Here is a 24820-nt window from a genome sequence, read left to right as displayed (position 1 = left end):
CATCTCATTGACATTGCATGAGTTGCTGATAATGATTCTGAAGCTCTAACAGATGGACTAATGATCATCTGCAATATGCAATGTGCATGTAACCTTGGCATCACATCTCTGACTCTTTCCTTTACTCCCCCACAGGACCATTGCAAGCACCCGTCCCCACTAGCCAGGAGGAAGAGCCTGAGCATCCAGACTCCTCAGAGGAAGCTGCAACCTCTGAGAGCACAGCGTCAGCAGAATTCAGCGCACCCAGCACCAGCGCAGACACACACACCTCGGTGGGACCTTCGGGACATAGTGTAGTGTTGTCACCTGGTGTATCACAGCTCACAAGTGAGCATCAGCAGATTATGGAGACAGGGACAGCAGCGGAGAGTCCTAGTCAGAGGGCGCAGGACTCTGCCAGCTTGGCTCAGCTGCATGTCGACCCTTTGCCTCTGGGTCCATCCACAAGATCAGCGGTGCTGGAACTCCAGGAACAAATGCAGGAGTCTCTGGCAGGTTTTGTCTCCAGGGTCGCTGCGAGTGTGGAGCGAATGGAGGAGTCCATAGCGAACATGAGCAGAGCCTTTGTGGAGTCTTTGGCGCATGAACGCATCACCATGGAAAGGATGGTAACCTCTATGGAGGTGATAAGTCGTCAGAGTGCAGAAAACATAGTGAGTGTTCAGAATAGAATGACATCTCTGGAGGAGCGATGGTCATCTATTGAACAGAGAAACCAGACCTTCATGGAAGTCCATCTGAGTAGGACTGCCAGTGCAGATACGGGTCCTCATGGCCCCCCTGATGTGCAGCAAGGTGCTCTCAAGCCACTTGCAAGCGCTGAGGGGGCCTGACCCATGAGTGGGAAGTTGGTGGTAGACATCAAGGAAGTGGGGGCTCCTCTCCAAGCGCTCACATTTCCATGCCACTGCAGAGCCCTCGGTCAGAGCCCCACCAGAGTCCACACCCAACTGAGATCGGTGTCTCAACCCCTGCGCAGGAGCAGAAGACTGTTGCCGAGCCCTCACAGGTTCGCCACCCCAGAGGACGCCCGCCAAAGGTGTCGAGACAGGTGCAGCAGGAAAGTGAGCAAGGGCCCTCCACATCTGCTGAAGCCACAGGGGAAGCACCACGTAGGAACACGCATAAGAGAAAGATACTGCACAAATAGTCACAAGGGTAGTCACTTGGGTGAAATTTGATGTTTTATGTGGAAAAGCCATCAGATGAATAATGTAAATAAAAAATCTGATGGCTACTGCTGTAGTTGTGGCGTGTGTCATTTCGCAAATGGGACTTCCACATTGAGGGCTTAGGATTACTTGCAATTGTCAGTATGGTGGTCAGATTGCTAGGAATCAGCTGGTTCTTGGCCATTGTCGATGCTCAGGTAAGAAGCTGCGAGGCAAAAGTGCTTGAGTGGCTAGGCTAAGCAAATCGGGTCAAGATGAGTGTGTTCCTTGCATCCCGGGCCGCTATGTTCTTGCATACTGCTGCCGCTGGTTAATGGGCCTCTGCAAGATGTTCGTTTTTGCTCTCCACTGCCGCCGCCGCCTCCTCCTCCTCCTCCTCCTCCTCCTCCTCCTCCTCATCTGAGGAGGATATGTGAGGAGCCACTTGGTCCTCAGGAATCTGCAAGCCAACGCGCTGTGCCATGTTGTGAAGTGCACAGCAAACCACGACGATTCTGGAAACCCTGGCTGCTGAGTACTGCAGGGCTCCACCTGATCTATCCAGGCATCTGAAGCGCATCTTCAGCAAACCGATGGTTTGCTTGATTATGGTTCTGGTGAACATGTGGCTGGAGTTGTAGCTCTCCTCAGCTTTGTTGGATTGCCTCCTCAACGGCGTCATTAGCCACGTCCTCGGGATAGTCCTTGGCCATCAGTTAAGTTGGTCTGGCGGACTGAAGAGCGGAGGCACACTAGACTGGCGCAGTATGAAGGAGTCATGGCAACTGCCAGGGTACTTGGCACAGACATGCAAAATTCCCTTCCTGTGGTCACACACCAGCTGAACGTTGAGGGAGTGGAAGCCCTTGCGGTTGACAAAAATACCTGTATTGTGATGGGGTGCCTTAAGGGCCACGTGCGCAGTCAACGACGCCCTGCACCCTTGGAAAGCCTGCCAGATTAGCAAATCCAACCGCACGCGCCGTGACACTTGCTTGATCGTTGGTGAAATGGATGTGATTGTGCGCGATGGCAAAGAAGGCATCGGTTACCTGCGTAATGCATTTGTGTGTGGCCGCCTGGGAGATGCCGCTGATGTCTGCTGCTGATCCCTGGAAGGAGCCTGAGGCAAAAAAGTTGAGTGCAGTGGTGACTTTGACGGCCACTGGTAAGGGGTGTCCACCTGCTCCTCTGGGCTGCAGGTATTGTTGCAGCATTGTGCAGATGTCACCCACTACCTCTCGTGAAAGTCGGAGCTGCCTTTCGCACTGCTGCTCAGACATGTTGAGGTAGCTGACCCTGTGCCTGTAGACCCTGTTTGGGGGGTATCTCCTGCGCCAAAGGGCTTCCATGCACTGGCCCCTTCTGGCCTGTGCATCTTCAGGTGGGTGAGCAGCAGCTTGGCGCTCCTGTTGTTGCTGCTGCTGCTGCTGTTGGTGCTGCTGTTGTTCCTGGTTCTGCTGGTGCCGCAGCTGGTCGTCTTCCTCATCTAATGCCCAGAAAGGAAGGAAATAAATGGCTCCCATGCTTCTGGTATATGCCTCCGTTGAGGAAGCGCTCAGTGAAGGTGGTGAGAAGGGTTTCCCAGGAGGTCACACTGGAGATGGGTATCATGCTCCAAACTTACACAGCTGTGGTTATGCCTTCTAAAAGTTACCCCAGACCTGAGACTACAAAGTCCTGCCACCTGCAAATGATGGCTGATCAAATCTACTATTTAATGGTTGACCTGCAGCTGAGAGTCAGCAATCCAATTGTGCTCCCGCCAGGTTTCACCGTCGTGTTTCAGAAGAGGCGTGTTTCACGTGGGAAAAGGGTTAAAATCGCAAAGGCCTTTCAAAATGGCATTATAGAGGCAATTTAGTGCTTGTTAAGGGCCTTAACGGCCCATCCCTTGGAGGTGGGACCACTAGACATGAATTATTTAAAATTGCTTGGCCCGCCTGCCAGTTTATGCAAGTTTAACCCCCCACACCCCTCCAATCCTGCCTCCATGGCCCAATGAAAATCCAGCCCTATGATTTTAACAAGACCATAAAAAATGCAGACAAAGCATTGGGATTCTTTTCTAGATGAACAGAATTGAAGAGCCGGGAGGTTATTGTAAACTTGTATAGAACCTTGGTTAGACCACACTTTAGAGTACTGTGCACAGTTCTGGTCTCCATATATTATAAAAAGGATATAGAGGCACTGGAGAAGGTGCAAAAATATTTACAAGGATGCTACCAGAACTGAGGGGTTATAACTATCAGGAAAGACTGAACAGGCTGGGACTCTTTTCTCTAGAAAAGAAGGTTGACTGGTGACCTAATGGAGGTCTTTAAAATTATGAAGGGGATTGATGATGATGATTCCACTTGTGGGGAGAGTCCAAAACTAGGGGCCATAAATATAAGATCGTCACTAATAAATCCAGTAGGGAATTCAGGAGAAACTTCTTTACTCAGAGAGTGGTCAGAATGTGGAATTTGCTACCACATGGAGTAGTTGAGGCGAATAGCATAGATGCATTTAAGGGAAACTAGATAAGCACGAGGGAGAAAGGAATAGAAGGATATGGTGATCGGATTAGATGAAATGGGTTGAGAGGAGGCGGGTGTTGAGCATAAACCAGTTGGGCCGAATGGCCTGTACCTGCTGTAAATTCTATGTATGTAATTCTATGTATGATTTGCCACCACACAATTATCTTGCTAAAGGAGAAATCAATTTTGTGTTTCCCCCTCGGAAGAGGGGTATTGTCCCAGTCCTTGTTTAGCGATTGCTCGCTGCTTATGTTCAATGTTTTTATTTTAAATCAGATTGGTGCTAGTTTATTTTAGTTTGATTGTGGAACATCTTGTCTCTTGTCTGGATTTCTTCTTCAAGAAAATCAATTACAATTGATCTGACCAGAAGAAAGGATCCTTTCAATCATGGTGACTGTCTCTAAGTATAAGTCATTGATTTTTTTTTTAGGGCAGTGCATTGATTAAAGAAAATTGTAGCTGATGCAAAATGTCATGGGTTATTGACACAGTGGCTGCAGATGAATGCAATATTGTCAGTATGCAGTACGCTAATACAAAGAGAATTAGTGCAGAGTGTTTAATTTAATATTCTAATGCTGTGGGTCAGTGGAGCTTTTGCTTCACAGCTTGGTGAGCACAGATTCAGATTAGAGCTAAATACCTATGTCTGGGTATAATGATACCCATTTATATTGTGGAACTGCTTCCAGTGGTGGGAGCATTTCTACAGTACTACATTTCTGCTTGTGTCTGGAGTCACTCTGTTTTTATTGTGGGGTGCATTTCATACAATCATACAGCACAGAAGGAAGCCATTCGGCCCATCACGCCCATGAAAAGTACCATAAAAGTTTTCTTACTGAGATATCCTCACTGCTCTCCTCCCTCAGCCTCTGCACCGAATGACTTCTCATCCTCGGTGATTTCAACCTCCATTTCAATTCATCATGCTCCCTCTCTCCTCTGAGTACACTAGCCTCCCTTAATCTCTCCTTCCATATAAACTCCCCAACCCATATTCACGGCCACCCCCTCGACCTTGCCATCTCTCGTGGTCTCGCTACTCCCATCGTGTCAATCGCAGATAAGGCCATCTCTGACCACTTCCTCATATCGCTCTCCACCCACATCCGCACCTTCCCCCCCCCCCCCCCTGCCCCCAACCAACCCTACTACCTTCTGTGTCCACCCCTGGAAAAAAAACTCTTCCCAACTCTTTTACAATTGCACTTATGAAATCCCAATTGTCCAGCCTTTGGCCCTCCATTCACCATGACATTTCTGCAACTACTGATCTGCTCAACCACACCCTCACCACCACCTTTGATGCCCTAGTCCCTACTAAAACAATTACTCTCTCACAGTGGCCGTTCCCCCGGTACAGCCCTCATCTTCACTCCCGTAAGTCCAAGGGACGCACACTTGAACGGATATGGCGGACAACTGGTTTAGTCATTCACCACCAGATCTGGCTGGACCACATAAAGCATTATCGGGCCCTGCTCTCGTCTGCCAAAATTGTTCACTATTCCAGAATCATTCTGGAATGCAAAGATAAACCCCGGCTCCTATTCTCTGCTGCTAACGGCCTTCTTAAACCCCTCTTCCCTGTCTCCTCCATGCTCACCTCCGACAACAAGTGTGAGGAGCTCATGGACTTCTTTGTCTTTGAGACCATCCATTCAGCAGCCTCTGCCACTTCCATTCTTTCCCCTAGCCCACCGGGGCAAACTTCCTCTAAGGTTCCCCCCCTGCCCTAGCCCTGAACTCACATCTTTCTCCAGCTTCTCTCTGATCTCCCCTCATGACCTCTCCACACTCATCTTGTCCATGAGACCTACCTCCTGCTCCCTTGACCCTATTCCCACCAAACTACTGACCACCCAACTTCCTTTTCTAGCTCCCATGTTAGCTGACATTGTTAACGGTTCTCTCTCCTCAGGTACTGTCCCTGTCCCCCCCTCCCTCAAATCTGCCGTCATCATCCCTCTCCTCAAAAAAACAACCCTTGATCCATCCGTCCTTGCAAACTACCGCCCCGTCTCCATCATCCCTTTCCTCTCCAAAGTCCTTGAACATGTTGTCACCTCCCAAATCCGTGCCCATCTTTCCCGCAATTTCATGTTTGAATCCCTCCAATCAGGTTTCCGCCCTTGCCACAGTACCGAAACGGCTCTTGTCAAAGTCACAAATGACATAGTTTGTGACGGTAACAAAGGTAAACTTATCCTTCCTCGTCCTTCTTGACTTGCCTGCAGCCTTTGACACGGTTGACCACTCCATCCTTCACCAATGCCTCTCCACCGTCGTCCAGCTGGGTGGGACTGCAATCGCCTGGTTCCATTCTTATCTATCTAATCGTAGCCGGAGAATCACCTGCAACGGCTTCTCTTCCCGCTCCTGCACCTTTACCTCTGGTGTCCCCCAAGGACCTATCCTTGGCCCCCTTCCTATTTCTCATCTACATGTTGCCCCTTGGCGACATCATCCGAAAACACAGCGTCAGTTTCCACATGTACGCTGACGACACCCAGCACTACCTCTTATGACCCCTCCACGGTCTCTAAATTGTCAGACTGCTTGTCCGATATACAGTTCTAATATTGGGGAGTCCCCGCCACAAACTCCGTTCCCTAGCCACTGACTCCATCCCTCTCCCTAACATCTGTCTGAGGCTGAACCACACTGTTCGCAACCTTGGTGTCATAGTTGATCCTGAAATAAGCTTCCGACCACATACCCGCAGCAAAACAAAAACCGCCTATTTCCACCTCCGTAACATCGCCCGTCTCTGCCCTTGCCTCAGCTGATCATCTGTTGAAACCCTCATCCATGTCTTTGTTACCTCTAGACTTGACTATTCCAATGCACTCCTGGCCTCTCACATTCTACCCTACGTAAACTTGAGGTCATCCAAAATTCGGCTGCCCGTGTCCTAACTCGCACCAAGTCCCGTTCGCCCATCACCCCTGGGCTCACTGACCTACATTGGCTCCTAGTTAAGCAACACCTCGATTTCAAAATTTTCATCCTTGTTTTCAAATCCCTTCCTATCTCTGTAATCTCCTCCAGCCCCACAACCCCCCGAGACATCTGCACTCCTCTAATTCTGCCCTCTTGAGCATCCCTGATTATAATTGCTCAACCATTGGTGGCCGTGCCTTCTGTTGCCTAGACCCTAAGCTCTGGAATTCCCTGCCTAAACCGCTCCTCCTTTATAACGCTCCTTAAAACCTAGCTCTTTGACCAAGCTTTTGGTCACCTGCCCTAATTTATCCTTATGTGGCTCGTTGTCATTTTTTTTGTCTTATAACACTCCTGTGCAGCGCCTTGGGACGTTTTACTATATTAAAGGCGCTATATAAATACAAGGTGTTGTTGTTGCTGGCTCTTTGAAAGATTAGTCCCTCTTTGCTCTTTCTCCATAGCCCTGCAAACTTTTCCTTTTCAAGTATATATCCAATTTCCCCTTTTAAAGTTATTATTGAATCTGCTACCAGCACCCTTTCAGGCAGTGCATTCCAGATCATCATAACTCTCTGCGTAACAAAAAAATTCTCCTCATCTATCCCTGGTGCTTTTGCCACTTAATCATAAATTTGTATTCTCTGGTTACCGACCCTCCTGCCACTGGAAACAGTTTCTACTTATTTATTCTGTCAAAACTCTTCATAATTTTGAACACCTCTATTAAATCTCCTCTGAACCTTCTCTGTTCTAAGGAGAACAATCTCAGCTTCTCCAGTCTCTCCACATAACTGAAATCCCTCATCCCTGGTATCATCCTGGTAAATATCCTCTGCACCCTTTCCAAGTCCTTGAGATCCTTCCTAAGTGTGATGCCCAAATGTGAGCACAATACGCCAGGCCTAACCAATTCGAGATTTGCCAACTGCCAGCAGTATTCAAACAATGGCACATGTTGGAGATTTTGTATCTATGCATATCTCAAATTCTGTCCACCTTCTTTGATTTCAAGAGAAAGACTATTGGAGGCTAACAACACTAAAAACCCTGTATAGGATGGGGGAGCAAGAAGTCAGCCTGCCTGCAACCATAAGCTTAACCTGCCCTGGGAGACTGAGTATTAAATCACCGTGCAGCCTGATGTCCACTGAATCAAATGGCAGCACAGTGATATAACTATGATATGAGTTATAGCAGCTTGATGTAGTTGTGAGGGTTGGAAGGGCTGGGAATTCTTTTGGCCATAATTTTTTTGGCTAATATACTTTTACCTTGAAAGTCATCAAGAGTATCTCTCTCACTCTTCTGCACAATTTCTCCCTTGCTCTTACATTCTGTTGCATGAATGCCTGCCCTCTCATGTTCTCTCTCACTGTGTCTGCCTCGCTCTTTTGCTCTTTCCCCATGAGCTGTCTTGTGCGCTCCCCTCTTGCATTCACATGCATTCTCTTGCACTTACACTACCGAGCTGTGTGCGCGCATGCGTTTGTGTGCTTTCAAATAGCTGACTCTATATCCCACTTTTCGCGGTTTCATCTGGTGGTGAGAGTGTCAGTAGAGGCAACCGTGTAAAGTTACCCAAGTGACGCCAATGCCGTTGGAGATACCAAAACTTTTCTTGGGAGGGGATCTTGCTGTGTTGCTTCCAGTCAATGGGCTCAGCAGCGCAAATACAAATTGCTGCCATTGATGGCCATTTCAGATGGGTTGACTTCTCAGCTCCCCATTACAGCCCAGCAATGCATTTATGGGAGATATCAGAGGAAGTCGAAGGCTGCATCTAGCCCGGCAAAGTTAAGTATAGTTCCAGTTGAGTGGAAGTGGGGCATTTGTGAATGCCTATATTAAAAACTAATTGTCACAAGCACTTGGAGATAAATTTCCCCCTGTGCAGTATATGTAACAAAATCATCAATTTTAAAGAACAGGTTTACAATTTTGTTACTTATATATAACAAGAAAATCTTACCCTTGGTTCTTCGTTACATCCTCAACTGTATCAATGTTGCCCAGTTCACCGTCCCTAGTGGAATAAAATGACAATAACATTTACTACCACTGTCAATCACTACTGCTGGGAAACTCTTGGGAGCTTTGTATTTATTGACGGATACAACAGTATATTTGGTACACTAGGAAACAGAGATCATTCTACAGGTCCTGCAGTGGTTTTCATATGTAATGGTAACTTGTATTTTCACCAGTCTGTTGTTATAATTGATTTTCTATCCGATATTACTATATTGTCTCAAGTATATAACTGCTGTGTAAGCTTGTGATCTATTGTGTTTATATTTATTTTATTGATCTTACAATGGTAGTTAACTAGTTTAGGTGCTTTCATCGCTAACTTATGCAATGTGATGGCATAAGATTTTTTAATTTCTTTTTACTTGAGGCTCAGGAATCTGATGGCATTTACTGACTGACTCAAGAGTATGAATTAATTCAGTGTTGTCCAATAAAAATTGTTGACTAGCCACAGGTTGGGATACGGCGATACTGTTTTAGCCACATGCACTCATTTTATTTAAAAGCCCCTTGCATACACCCACACTATACAGATAAATGTACTTCACATGTGTATATTTACTTAACATCTAGCACCATTCAGTAACCAAGGAACAATCAAAAAGCACCATTTTACCAATAAACGCACAAAAAAGGCTAAAGTACACATGCATACACCATGCAAATATGTGTATTAAGATCACACATCCAATGACGGTATCTATTGCCCACTTTTTATTTACTAAAATGATTAAAATGGAATTCTGCTTTGTGTTTGGAGGACCAGACGCATGTGATCCCAGGTATGCTTCCGCACCGCTTGCGTCCCTGGGATCCGTGGGCCATTACGCTGCCCTCCACCTTGAGGCCTGAGACCGCAAGTTTTCGCAGCCTTGCTGCCAGCAGATAGGTTCATGATTCTTTCGCGGGTCGGAGGTATACTCTGGAGGTACGCCTCCGACCGCAAACTTTGGCCCATTGTGTCTATAGCTTCACCAAGCCAAATCATTTGGTCTGAATCAAGAATTTCCCGGTCCTAAGACAAGACCTCAGGACCTCAAAATTGCAGAAATCTTACCTTTCTACAATGGACAGGATTTTAAAAGCCCAGCTTGGTTTCATCCAATCACTATTCCATGATTTACCTCGCCTCTCATTCCAAGCTCAGTGACATCCTGCAGCATAGGACTTGGCCCTTCAGCTTGTTTTCTCAACAAAAACAATTGAGAATTGTGACAACTTATACATTTATATCTTCTTTAAATAATTTATTTTTAAAAATTTGTGCAGGCAAATAGAGATGCTGTTATAAGCCGTGCGCCAGACCAGAGAGAGGACCGCAACATCAGCTTCCAGAATGCCTCGGCACTCTACGATCTCCTGAGCATAACTATGGGCAGAAGGGGACAGTATGAAATGCTCTCAGAAGTAAGCAATTCATTTTATTTTTGAATAGGAGCATGAGGTTGGCGCATCAGTTGACTCAGATGCACAAATTTAGCTGCAGATTATGCGCAGATTGGAAAAAAAATTAAACACATGAATCATGGAGTAGTCAGTATGAAAGGAGCTGTCTGTTGAAAATTAGTTTTCATTAGTAATTGTGAAGGAGAATGTAATGAATTCAAACAGATGTACCGGAAGATAAATACTATAACAGAAGATACGATAATAGTAAGCAGAATGGTGGTAAGAACATTTTGGATTGGGAAAAAAAAGAACTATTTTTATTGTGTAGACAAATTCTCTTTCTATCCCCAAAAGTTCAAGTCAAATGTGAACTGTTGATTGTTCTTCAGCAAACAGGGTATTTGCTGTTTGAAACTGAGCTCAGCCTGTTTCAATTGATGTTCTTCCAAGTTCCTGGGCAGTCACCATTACCCAAAATAGACATCTTGCAAATAAATTTTGATTTCTAACATTTCACCAAGGGTTTTGTACCTACACTTTCTTAATTTTCATCTGCGCTTTCATTCCTATTTATACATCAGGAAATCTTTGCTGTCTAACCAAAACTGGTCTGAAGCTGGCTCTTCCACAGTTAATGATGGTAACAGACACATCCTTGAGAGGGTGAGGTGCCCATCTGTAGGAGAACTGAGCTTAGGGCAAGTTGACCTGATGTCAATTTATTGGAACAACGGGCAGTGAGGCTATCTCGGGAACACTTCCAAACTATAGTACAGGGCAAGCTGGTATGTGTCTAATTGGACAACATTATGGTGGTCTACTGTACAGGTAGACTATCCTTTATCCGAAAACCTCGGGACCAGTCGGTTTTCGGAAAATTTCGGATTTCGGAAGTTATTTTATAAGACTGGGAAATTTGTCGGGGGTGGGTCGGGCGGGGGGTCGGGTGGGGGTCGGCGGGGTCGGCGGGGGGTGTCCGCGGGGGGGTCGGCGGGAGTCGGGGTCGGCGGGGGGGGTCGGCGCGGGAGTCGGGGTCCGCGTCGGGGTCGGCGGGGGGGGGGGGGTCCGCGGGGGGTCGTCGGTGGGGGTCGGGGTCGTGCGCACGACTTACGCTGACCCTCTGCTCAGCGTAAGTCGTGCGCCACTCTGGTCATGTCGTGCGCACGACTTACGCTGAACGAAAAACCTTCGGTTTTTAGAGGGTTTCGGTTTTCGGAAGTTCGGATAAAAGGTAGTCTACCTGTATCAGCAAGCAAGGGGAATGACCGGTTATTGTGTCACGATGTAATGCTTCTAGTGTGCTGGAGTCTCGGTTGTCCTTTCAGTTTAGCACTTAGTTGGATGGACAGTAAAGGGGGGGGGTGTGCTTACTCCTCTCTCAGTTCATCCTCAGTAGTGGAAGATCCACCCAGAGGTGGTTCAGGACATTTTCAGAAGTTGGGGGTGTTTGGGAGGTGGCCCTGTTTGCCTCTCCAAACAACCATTGATTCTTGTGGTCTGCTTGAGGACAAAGGCTGTCAGCTGGAAGGCTGAATGATCTCTCCTTTCGCTGCTGCAAACATTTCTGTATGTGTTACCGCTGATTCCATGGGCAATTTAAAAGGTATTAGCTGACAGAGCAGTAGGTACTTCATTATTGACCCTGCAAAATGCAGTTCTCGAGGCAATGAGCAGAGACTGGATCCTGTTGCCTCACAGGAGGGAAGTCCTCTTTAATAGTTGAGTAGTCAATTATTCTGGTCAAACCTAGGGACATTCTGTTTGATGTCCTGGTCATTGAAAAGTGATGGTCGTTAGATCAGCATCTTCTATTGTAATGGTAGATATTCTACTCTGGCTTGGCTGAGGTTCCACAAGTACAAATACAAATGTATAATACAAAAAGGAAAACATTTGTGCAGTGCTGTTCTAGTAAGTCATTAGTCTTATTTCATACGATATCACTCATATTATGGAGTATCTCCAGCATCTGTTTGATGTTGATTTGAAATCTAATTCTATTTATGTTCATCTTGTGACTTACAATCTTCCATGGCCTATTTGCATTTGGATTGTTGGGAGACTACTTTTTGTGTCCTGTTTTGTATAAGCTGCTGAAAATTATGCCCAGTTCGGCCTTCATGGTTCCCATTTGGGACCTTAATTTAGTTCTTGACAAGCTCTCACCAGTCAAACCTGAGTAAGCTCCCGGCTGGAGTGGAGCTAATCTACAGAACAAACGAGAAACTGTTCAACCTCCAGTCCAGATCCAAGGTCGTCCCATCCTCTGTCATCGAATTACAGTATGCAGACAACGCTTGTGTCTGCACACACTCTGAAGTCGAACTCCAAACCATCATCAACACCTTCACTGAAGTGTACGAGAGCATGGGCCTTACACTAAACATCCGTAAGACAAAGGTCCTCTACCCACCTGCCCCCGCCACACAGTACTGCTCCCCGATTATCAAAATCCATGACGAGCCTTAGACAACGTGAACCACTTTCCATACCTCGGGAGCCTACTGTCAACAAGGGCAGACGTCGATGACGAAGTGCAACACCGCCTTCAGTGTGCCAGTGCAGCCTTCGGTTGCCTGAGGAAGAGAGTGTTTAAAGACCAGGACCTCAAACCCGGCACCAAGCTCATGGTCTACAGAGCGGTAGTGATACCCGCCCTCCTGTATGCTTCAGAGACGTGGACCATGTACAGCAGGCACCTCAAAGCACTGGAGAGGTACCACCAACGCTGCCTCCGCAAGATCCTGCCAATCCATTGGCAGGATAGGCACACCAACGTTGGTGTCCTCTCTCAGGCCAACATCCTCAGCATCGAAGCTTTGACCACGCTCGATCAGCTCCGATGGATGGGCCACATCGCCCGCATGCCCGATACGAGGCTCCCAAAGCAAGCACTCTACTCGAAGCTCCGACATGGCAAGAGAGCCCCAGGTGGGCAGAGGAAACTCTTTAAGGACACCCTCAAAACCTCCTTGGAAATAGTGCAACAAAAAGGGGAATCTGTTGGGGGGAAAAAAAGACACGCTGTGGAGTCAAAACCCACCCTATTAAATATCGGGGCCAATGTCTTGGTGAACTGCCTGCTCTTTTTGTACTTCAGCTGTAACCTGATGGGGTAAACTTTATAACTCATCATAAACCAGTTCCTGTGCAGTGCTCGTCAGTGTTTGCAGCACCTCAATGCTGTAGAACACTGACAGCACAAATGTCAAAATAAGTTTGCCTGTGGCCCCTTTAAGGAAACCGGCTGATGACACGTCATCAGACCCGCTTCCTTCAGTTGGCCGGAAAACGTGCTGGACAGGGCTTAACAAACCCAATCGGGAAAATCATTCTGGACAGTGGGCTGGAGCCGACAGTGAGGTCGGGACCCACCACCAACGTTGCCCGCCACAGACCCGCCGAGGTTGGTAAAATCCAGCCCTAAGTGTCTCAAAAAGAGTAACTTATTCAGTCTCAACAGTTGTTTCTTTGGTGTAAAGACCAAATGCAAACCAATAACCAAATGGATGATTGAGTCCAACCTCCACGGCTGCTATCATGCAGAGAAGGAGCCAAGAAGCAGTTTAAGGGTCACTTCACCTGTTCCACAGCTGCTTCCTGAGCATTTATCAACCATGTTCCAATTGGTAGAATATGCAAACTGCTATATGGTGTGATTCTCCTACTGTTCCCAAATATTACCATCTATAGAATTAGCTGGAGGGCAAAACAATGCTGGAGGATCAACTGGTGCCCCTCTTAAATCTGTATCTGTGTTTCTACCACGCGTAGAGGATGCAGAATGAAGAAAAAAGATAGATTACCAACCTTGTAGAGTCTAATTAATTTTTTCGATGATGTGCATCCTCCACTTACCATAATCCCACTCATTTGTCCATGTAAGGGTTTATTTTGTGAGAGGCAGGAATTAGGATTGAGTAGTTAGTTAGTTCCGTTTAATACAAACTAATGCAGTGGGACAGGCCTGGGCTTTATGCAAGGTGGGAGGAGGCTATGTGCAGCACTGTCTGTCTGTAAGGTTCTGACGATATTTTTAGGTGCATGCTCGATGCGTGGTTTCCCTAGAAAGTACCAACCTTGGAAGCATATCATTTGAAAAGCAAACCAAAATCTTCTAAGGTAGATTACCCATCTTTCTCAACCAAGGCCTAGCTGAGCGAGATTGCAATTTAGTGCCAAAATATGGGCAGTTATGTGGTGAATGAATATCCACTAAGACCTAGATTGAGTTGGTGCCGGCTCACTTCCCTTAGTACCTTTACAACCAGCAAGAGGCAAAAGGTCAGTTATTGAGCTCACCATGACTTCTTCAACTTTCAAAATGACTCGCATCTTTTCCTTTTGTGCCTCTTGTACAACTGATTTTCTGTAAACCTGCTATTTAAAAGCAAGTCTTAGAAAAAGCAGCAATGTACAGAAAAGAAAAACATTTCCCAATGCACTTTCTCCTTGTAATAAAGCATCTTGTTGCAAATTTAAATTTGGTGCAGTGACGCTCTACTGCAGCCCTCAAAGGGATGTAATGCAGATAGGTGAGCGCAAGTCAGACGGTTGCTTAGGAACCAACATGTGTGAGTAGTTTCTTCAATCACCAGCAAACTTTAGTGACCCAGAAAGCTGATTTTCCAAATCTGGCTTCTCATGTTTTTAATTGTCATTTTGCCCTTTATTGTTTTGTACAGTCACAGTTCTTAGCAGCAACAATGGATCAGTCATGCCATAGCAAGACATCCAGCTGGCACTTAAGTTGTCGAACATGTAGCACATTTTCAGAGCAATCCCTTGTTAGCCACATGTTGACAGAAAGCAATCCCCTGAATCTGGGGGGAAAAAAATGCCATTTTAATGAGTCACGTGGTGATTTTTGTAAGATAGTTTGCCTGTAAGTGAAGAGGTACTCTGTGCTTTCTAAGCAAAAAGACAATTGTGCATAGTCACTAAACAGATATTGAAAAATTTGTTAATTTCTAACACTTAAGGACAATTATACCCTTGCATTAACCATATTATCATAGAATCATGGAAATTTACGGCACAGAAGGAGACCATTCGGCCCATCGTGTGTGTTACATAGAATTACACTCAGGCCAAATGGTCTGTGCCGGTGTTCAGTGTTTCCTTTGAGCCGCGTGGCCAAGCAGCGCTCCAGGAGTCCCGTGCAGCCGGTGTGCCGGCTTTTAAATTGAAAAAAACGCGCATGCGCGGACTTTAGAATGGGCCATGCGGCCCAAAAAAAGTTACGGGGAACATTGCCGGTGTTTATGCTCCACCCGAGCCTCTTCCCACCCTACTTCATCGAACCCTATCAGCAAATCATTTTATTCCTTTCTCCCTCATGTACTTATCTAGCTTCCCCTTAAATGTATCTATTGTGGCGAAGCCACCAAAGGACTCAGAGCAAGGACTCAGAGCGGTTGTACATAATTCCTTTAACAGCAATGTAGTTATAGCCTGGGTCTGTACCTTTAATTACACTGTTTAACTGTACTATGTCTAGTTACCTTTACAGCGCGGTTTTAACGTGATGACGTCATGCCGTTCGTCACGTGATCCCCCAATGGCAGGAAAAATCGTGATGACGTCATGACGTCAGCCATTGGACCAGCCCAGCAGTCCTTGTGGAGCCTTCAGAGAGAACAGACCTGTATTCGATGTATTCCAGCAGTTTCCAGTTTAAACCTGTTTTGTTCCATTAAAGTTCGTTGTTTTGATTGCCTGAGTCGAACTCAGTCTTTTCGTTAGGAACCTCCGTTCCTACATTGGTGACCCCGACTTCTACGATCGGTTTTCGTGGAAGATATTTATCATGGATACGAACGCCGTGACCCTGAAACTGCCACAATTCAGGGAGCAACAACCAGCCGCGTGGTTTATCCAGGCTGAAGCTCAATTTGCCATCCGGAACATCGTCGCGGATTCGACCCGTTACTATTACGTGGTCTCCGCCCTCGACAGCGCCACAGCCTCGCGGATCGTCAGCCTCCTCGGTAGCCCACCGGATGATGGCAAGTACGATACTTTAAAGGCGCGGTTGCTGCAGGTCTTCGGCCACTCGAAATTGGAGCGCGCTCGTAGACTTCTCGCTATGCCCGGCCTTGGGGACTCCAAACCGTCTGAGCCTCATGAGCCAAATGCTCACGCTCTTGGGTGCCGAACCGGAATGTTTCCTTTTTAGGGAATTGTTCCTCTGCCAGCTCCCTGAACCAGTGCAAACTGCCTTAGCCAGCTCTGCGATCACAGACTGTGCTGAACTCGAGGCGGATAAGATATTCATGGTAACCCAACAGTGCTGCGTGGCCACGAGGCGCCCAACCCCCACAGACGCGTCTCCAGCTCCTCAGGCAGCGGGCTGGTGCTGCTACCACGCCTGTTTTGGCGCGAAAGCCAGACGTTGCCGTCCTCCCTGCAGTTTTTCGCCCCCAAAAAAAACCAACACAGCTCCTGTAGCGTTTTTTGCGAAGGAGGACCGGGTCTAAAGGGCGCGCCGCGGCTGCGATGTCCATCGGATCTTCAGGGAAGCTTCTTTACATCACAGACTCCCTATCGGGTCGCCGTTTTCTTTGTGACACCGGTTCACAGTGTAGTATCTTGCCTGCGTCGAGGCTTGATCTCCAAACTGGGGGCCACGGCCTTCCCCTCGAGGCAGCTAATGGCGCGGCCATTCGTACCTTCGGGAAGCGGCGGGTCCAACTGTGCTTTGGCGGTCAGCGCTTCTGCTGGGAGTTCGTCACGGTCAAGGTCTCGCAGGCCATCCTAGGGGCGGATTTTCTGTGTGCGAACGGGTTCCTCGTTGATGTCTGGCACTGCCGCTTGATCAACGTGGCCACTTTCCATTCGATCCCCTGCCACCGCAGCACCGCCGTGTCGTGGTCTGTTGCCTGCGCGTACCCATCGTCAGATGCATTCACTCGCCTCCTCGGGGAGTTCCCGGAGCTGACCAGGCCCACCTTCTCTTCTTCGGTGACGAAGCATGGTGTGGTGCACCATATCACCACGACGGGCTCCCCGGTTTATGCACGGGCTCGAAGGCTGGAACCCGGCAAGCTCGCAGCTGCGAAGGCAGAGTTTGACACAATGGAGAGGCTGGGAGTTATTCGACAGTCAAATGGTCTCTGGTCTTTGCCTCTCCACATCGTTCCGAAACCTGGTGGTGGCTGGCGGTCATGCGGCGACTACCGACGCCTGAACGAAGCTACTACGCCCGATCGGTACCCGATCCCACATATACAAGATTTTTCAGCTCATTTGGCGGGAAAGTCCATCTTCTCTAAGGTCGACCTCGTCCGCGGGTATCACCAGGTTCCCGTTCACCCGCAGGATGTTCCAAAAGCGGCTGTGATAACACCGTTCGGGCTTTTCGAGTTCCTGCAAATGTCGTTCGGTTTAAAGAACGCAGCACAGGCTTTTCAGCGACTTATGGACTCTGTGCTCCATGATTTGCCGTTCATTTTTGTCTATCTCGATGACTCCTCATCGCCAGTGCTAGCGAGGAAGAGCACATCGGGCATCTGCGTACTCTTTTCACACGCCTTAGTCGGCATAGGTTAATCATCAACCTGGCCAAGTGCCAGTTTGGCCTGCAAATCATCGATTTTCTGGGACACCGCATCACCTCGGAGGGCGCCGTCCCCCTAGCAACGAAGGTGGAAGTCGTCACGTCTTTCCCGCACCCGCGGACCGTCGGGGCCCTCCAAGAGTTCCTGGGGATGGTCAATTTCTACCACCGTTTCGTCCCCAAGGCGGCTCTACTTATGCAACCTTTGTACGAGGCCCTCAAGGGCAAATCTGGCAAAGACCCAATCGGCTGGACGGCCGAGATGGACCAGGCATTCGGGAACACCAAGACCGCCTTGGCTGATGCTGGCGCACCCTCTTCCAGGCGCCACCATCGCCCTCACTACGGACGCGTCCGACTACGGCATAGGTGCGGTTCAAGAGCAATGGGTCAATGGCACGTGGCAACCACTGGCGTTTTTCAGCCGTCAGCTTAAAAAAAATACAGCACCTTTGATCGGGAGCTGCTGGCCCTTTCTGGCCGTCCGCCATTTCAGGTTTTTGTTAGAAGGGCGTCCCTTCACGGCTTTTGTCGACCACAAGCCGCTTACCTTCGCCACAGAACTGTGGTCGGCTCGTCAGCAACGTCACCTGACGTTCATTTCGGAGTTCACTACGGACATTCGACGTGTCTGGTAAAGACAACCTGGTGGCAGATTGCCTCTCCCGCGCGACGGGCCAGGAGGTTCATCTGGGAATTGATTATGCTCGCATGGCTGAGGATCAGATTTCGGACCCAGAGGTTCAAGCATACAGAACCATCCCGTCGAGTTTCCAACCGGCCGACGTCTTCCGGGCCGTGGGCACCACGCTCCTTTGCGACGTCTCCATGGGCGTTCCCCGACCTATTGTGCCAGCTGCGTGGCGCCGGAAGGTTTTCGACGCAATTCACGGATTGTCGCACCCCGGTATGAGGACTTCACAACGTCTAATGTCGACGAAGTTCGTCTGGAAGGGTATGCACCTGGATGTCCGCAACTGGGCCAACACCTGCGTGGTCTGCCAGAAGGCCAAGGTCCAGCGGCATGTCAAAGCACCAGTAGCGTCGCTCCGGAGCGTCGTTTCGACCACGTACATGTGGACCTTGTGGGACCACTACCTCCTTCCCGTGGTTTTACTCATCTCACCGTGGTGGACCGCACCACCAGGTGGCCAGAGGCAATTCCTTTGGTCTCCACCACTTCGGCGGACGTCGCTAGGGCCTTCATCTCCTGTTGGGTGGCTCGTTTCGGAGTGCCGGCCGACATCTCTTCCGATCGGGGGCCGCAATTTACCTCGGAGCTTTGGAATGCTGTAGCTCAGGGGCTCGGCGCCAAACTGCATCGCACCACCGCCTATCATCCACAGGCAAACGGCCTGTGCGAGCGATTCCACAGGTCGCTGAAAGCCGCTTTGCGGGCCAGTCTTCAAGGTGCGGGCTGGGTGGACAGGCTCCCTTGGGTCCTGTTGGGTCTTCGCACGGCGCCCAAGGACGACCTGCAATCATCTTCAGCAGAGCTTGTTTACGGCCAGCCACTCCGAGTTCCTGGTGATTTTCTCCCTTCTCCCATGGAGCCATGGTCTGCCTCCCAGCAGCTCGTCAGCCAGCAGGAAGCGGCCAAGTGTTTCGTCCCGGTGCCTACATCCAACCACAGCCTGCAGAATTCTCACATACCGGTTGAGCTGAAGAGCGCCGAGTACGTCTTCATCCGGCATGATGCTCACCGGGACCCGCTCAAGCCTCCTTACACCAGTCCCTTCCGAGTCATCGAACCAGGAGACAAGTCCTTTGCGGTCAACGTCGGAGGGAAGCCGGATCACATTTCGGTGGACCGCTTGAAGCCGGCTCATTTAGACTTTGATAGCCCAGTCGTCATTGCTCAGCCACCAAAACGTGGCCGTCCGCCCGCAGCCGCCGTGCCGGTTCAACCACAGCCGCCTGCCAGTTCGACTACACCTGTCCAGCCGCAGTTGCCTGCTAGCTCAACCACCGGTCCTCAACTTCCTCTGCCAGGCTATCGAAGTCGATCGGACAGACTGGTCAGACCTCCGCCTCGGCTCACTTTTTCTGTTAAAGACAATTCTGGGGGGGCGCATGTGGCGGAGCCACCAAAGGACTCCGAGCGGTTGTACATAATTCCTTTAACAGCAATGTAGTTACAGCCTGGGTCTGTACCTTTAATTACACTGTTTAACTGTACTATGTCTAGTTACCTTTACAGCGCGGTTTTAACGTGATGACGTCATGCCGTTCGTCACGTGATCCCCCAATGGCGGGAAGAACGTGATGACGTCATGACTTCAGCCATCGGACCAGCCCAGCAGTCCTCGTGGAGCCTTCAGAGAGAACAGACCTGTATTCGATGTATTCCAGCAGTTTCCAGTTTAAACCTGTTTTGTTCCATTAAAGTTCGTTGTTTTGATTGCCTGAGTCGAACTCAGTCTTTTCGTTAGGAACTTCCGTTCCTACATTATGCTATTTACCTCATGAAATAAAGAATAGATTGGCCTTCCAAAGCTAGGCTTTATTAACTTTAAAATCAGCAGCATATCTTTCCGCATCCAGTCCCAACTAAAGCTAGAAAAGGACTGAATTTAAGGTAGCCACAACACATCATGTGATCATCAACTACCAATGAGATTACAACACATATCCCAAGGCAGTTAACAAACAACGAATCACAATACTTTTACTAATCAAGGAATAATCACCACATTCACCCCTCCTTTTAAAATATACTCCAACCGAATAACTTTTACAATTTACAATTAATTATTTACAACTAACTATGCACGAGAATAAAACTATTTACATAACACAATACTAAATGAACAACAACAAATAATAACATTACGCATAAGTATTAAGTATCTCTCAACTAAAACAATATACTATAATATTTCAACAATTTTTAAAACATTACTATCAATTTAAAAGTCCATTTTCAATCGGTCGACCGGATATCTTGTTCGTGTCGACCTTCTTAACCTTGGTGAAATTCCTTGCCCTCCCACGCCAGAAGGCACAGAAGTATCTTCAACAGGAAGGCTATCCATATCCTGATTCTCAACGGTTTCCGGATTAGAAATCCCATCAGAAGATGAACTGGGACGGTCATAAACATCTGTCAAAGGCTGACTAATAGAAGTATGATTATCTGCAATCGGATTGGAAATATTCGTAGTATCTGTAACAGCATCCACATTATCCGAATCATGACCATTATTAATATCCTCAGAAGAGGGCTGGCCCCCACAAGGAGCCAAGTCTTTAATTGAAACAGTACTTTCTTTCCCATCTTGGAATCGAATATGAGCATATTGGGAATTTGCCTCCAACAGCTCCACCTCCTCCACCAAGGGGTCATATTTTGACAATCTAACATGGCGTCGAAGCAACACAGGTCCCTGCATAGTAAGCCATGAAGGTACCGAATATCCCGTAGTAGATCTCCGCGGATAGTTAAAGAGCCTTTCATGGGGGGTCACATTAGTAGCCGTTGAAAGCACTGATCTAATGGAATGCAGGGCATCAGGCAGCACCATTTCCCACAGTGTATTCTTAAGGTTCCGGGATGTCAACGCCAACATAACTGCCTTCCAGATCACCCCATTGTATCGTTCACACTGTCCATTACCCTGGGGATTATACGGGGTAGTTCTACTAGTAGAAATTCCCCGACTCTGAAGGTATTCCTTCAACTGGGAAGACATAAAAGAACTTCCCTGATCCGAATGGATATACGCAGGCATCCCAAAGATGACAAAAAGTTGAGTCAAACATTTAATAACTGTAGCAGCTGATACATCTGCACAAGGAAAAGCAAAAGGGAACCTTGAAAACTCGTCCACAACAGTAAATATATATCGGTTTTGAGTAGTTGAAGGAAGAGGTCCCTTAAAATCGACACTCAAACGTTCAAAAGGAGAAGTAGCCTTTATAAGATGAGCTCGTTGAGGCTTAAAGAAATTCGGTTTACACCGAGCACAGATAGAACATGATGAAGTCATCCGCTTGACGTCTTCAACTGAAAAAGGCAAGTTCTTACTGCGTACAAAGTGTATCATCCTCGTAACCCCAGGATGACATAAGGCATTGTGAAGGTTAATAAGCGTATCTCTGTGAATCACAGAACAATAAGCCCTCGACAGTGCATCAGCAGCAACATTATCCTTCCCCGGACGATAAACTATGTCAAAATGGTAACATGCCAACTCAATCCTCCATCTCATTATTTTATCATTTTTAATCTTTCCAAAATGTTTAACATCAAACATAAAGGACACAGATTTTTGATCAGTTACCAACGTGAAATGTCGCCCCGATAAATAATGTCTCCATTTACGCAATGCTTCTACTATTGCGTATGCCTCTTTTTCTATTGAGGAATGTCTTTTTTCACTATTATTCAAAGTACGTGAGAAAAAGGCCACAGGTCTTCCATTTTGGTTCAAAGTAGCCCCAATTGCAAAATCCGAAGCATCCGTCTCAATCACAAAGGGAACCTGCTCATCAATGGAATGCACAACTGCTCCTAAAATATCCTTTTTAAAATTCTCAAAACATGTCCTGGCCTCCCATGATCGAGGATATGTCGTAACCCGAATAAGAGGCCGGATCTTCCGTGAAAAATTTGCAATCCAATTAGAATAATAAGAAAACAGTCCAACAACTCGTTGCAAAGCCTTAGAATTAGTAGGACAAGGTAAATCGATCAATGGTCGCAGACGTTCTGGATCTGGTTTAATCTTATTTCCCGAAATAATATACCCCAATAGATTTACCTCAGTAGTCGAAAAGATACATTTCTCTTTGTTAAAAGTTAAACCAACTTTTTCCGCAGCTGGAAGGAATCTTTTTAAATTAGAATCATGCTCCACCCTTGATTTGCCACACACTGTGATGTCATCTAAGTATGAAAAGGTGTCAGAGAGGGAGTTATCGCTTATAAAAGCATCCATTGCCCGTTGAAAACAAGCAACACCATTAGTAACACCAAATGGTATTCGGCAAAACTGATGCAGCTTTCCACCAGCCTCAAAGGCCGTATATGGTTGATCCTTCTTAACAATAGGAATCTGATGATAAGCACTCTTCAAATCAATAGTGCTAAAAACTTTATACTGAGATACTTTATTGATAAGCTCATCAATCTTAGGCAAAGGGTACGCGTCTAATTGAGTATACCTATTAATAGTTTGGGAATAGTCTATCACCATTCGTTTCTTGTGTCTCTCATTAGTCGTGACAACTACCTGTGCTCGCCAAGGCGAACAACTAGGTTCAATGATTCCTTCCAATAAGAGACGTTGAACTTCAGAATTAATAAATTCTCTATCCTGACTACTATATCTTCTTGACTTGGTAGCAATTGGCTTACAATCCGACATCAAATTGGAAAAAAGTGATAATGGAGGAATAGATAAAGAGGTTAATCCACAAATAGATAAAGGTGGCTTAGTCCCTCCAAATGAAAGACTAAGAGACTCGTGTAACTGAAGCACATCATGTCCAATCAAAATATCCGCACAGAGATTAGGCAAAACAGATAGGCGTATATCAGTATACGTATTACCTAGAAGAACCATTTTCACAAAGCAACAACCAGCTATTTGTGAAGTAAGGGTCGTCTGAGCCATGCACACCTGATACGTAACAGGCGAAATTTTCAAATGCTTCTCCTTCGCAAACTGAAGACTTATAAAACTCTCAGTACTGCCCGTATCTATAAGGGCCTTCACTTCCAACCCATTAACTTGAGCCGTAACTATAGCTTTGTTTAGGCCATGAGCAAATGCAGCAGAAATTGATGCAATAAACGCCCTATCTAAAGGCTGAATAGTCACAGAAGAGGTAGTGGAGGAAGACCTTTGCACACCAGGAGAAGGGAAGGTAATTGAACCTGATGATTTGCACACACGTGCATAATGACCTTTCTTGCCGCATTTACTACACACAGCCTCCCGAGCAGGACACTTCAGACGAGGGTGCCGGATATTCCCACAAAAATAACACTTCTGAATCCTAGAGGCAACGGCCGCCGAAGTAGAAACTGTTTCAAAATCTAGTAAACCACTCCCATTAAGTCCACATAATTCCTTTTCATCCGAAACTGCCGAAACCATAGTCGCAGGCCGATTGAAAAGAGCATAAGAATCCGAACTTCTCTGAGCCACATCCAATGTAGAAGCTTGCTCAAAAGCACTTTTAAGATCCAGAGTCTTATTTTCTAACAACCGCTGACGAATTGATCTAGACAGTAATCCATTAATAAAAGCATCCCGTACCGATTCGTCCTTATATTCTTCAGCCGTCACAGCCTTATAATTACAGTCAACACTAAGGCACCGAAGTGCTTGTAAATAAGTATCCAAAGATTCTCCCACCTGCTGCCTACGGGCAGATAGAAGATGACGTGCAAATACCTCATTCTTTGGTTTAACAAAAATCTTTTCCAATGTAGAAATAGCCTCTTCATAAGTTTTACAGTGCAAAATATATTTATATACATCCGGGTCAATGTAGTTGATCAGCATATTCAGCTTACTAATCAAGGAATAATCACCACACCTCAAACACACCATTTTCCACATTCTAACCACTCTCTGTGTAAATAAGTTTCTCTTGAAATCCTTATTGGATTTATTAGTGGCTAACTTATAATTATGACCCCTAGTTTTGAACTCCACCAGAAGTGGAAAAATGCTCTCTTGGTCTACCCTATCAAATACCTTCATAATTTTAAAGACTTCTGTTAGGGCACCTTCTATTTTCTAGAGAAGAGAGCCCCAGCCTATTCAGTCTTTCCTGATGGTTATAACCTCTCAGTTCTGGTATTATTTGCTTTGTATATATAGATCAGTTATTAATGTAGCTTCCAGGTTTATATTTATCATATGTTTTTGAGTCGGGGGGGCGGGGGGGCAGCAGATAAGAATTTGTACAAATAAAAAGCAACAACACTATAAATGCTGGAAAGCTGAAACAAAAACAGAACATGCTGAAAACGCACAGTGGGTCAATTAGCACATGTGGGAGTAGTTTTGAGGAAAGGACCCAACCTGGTGGGCAGCACGGTGGCATAGTGGTTAGCACTGTTGCCTCACAGCGCCAGGGACCCGGGTTCGAATCCGGCCTCGGGTGACTGTCTGTGTGGAGTTTGCACATTCTCCCCGTGTTTGCGTGGGTTTCCTCCGGGTGCTCCGGTTTCCTCCCACAGTCCAAAGATG

The 24820-nt window shown here is 47.0% G+C and overlaps 1 protein-coding gene across 1 annotated transcript in view; it reads left to right on the top strand.

The window, feature by feature from the left end:
- LOC147121052 (tetratricopeptide repeat protein 7A-like) overlaps positions 1 to 24820 on the top strand; it is a 408967-nt gene that overhangs the window by 115834 nt on the left and 268313 nt on the right. The window contains exon 9 of the mRNA XM_085980379.1: positions 9935 to 10072. Coding sequence (XP_085836505.1) covers positions 9935 to 10072 — 138 coding nt within the window. The remainder of the gene's footprint in view (positions 1 to 9934; positions 10073 to 24820) is intronic.

The sequence above is a fragment of the Somniosus microcephalus genome, chromosome 3, assembly GCF_052327205.1.
Source record: "Somniosus microcephalus isolate GS21.2 chromosome 3, FLI_Smic_1.0, whole genome shotgun sequence".
Lineage (NCBI taxonomy): Eukaryota > Metazoa > Chordata > Chondrichthyes > Squaliformes > Somniosidae > Somniosus > Somniosus microcephalus.
The sequence above is the reverse complement of the archived record's forward strand: the minus strand, read 5'-3'. Positions and strand labels throughout refer to the sequence as shown.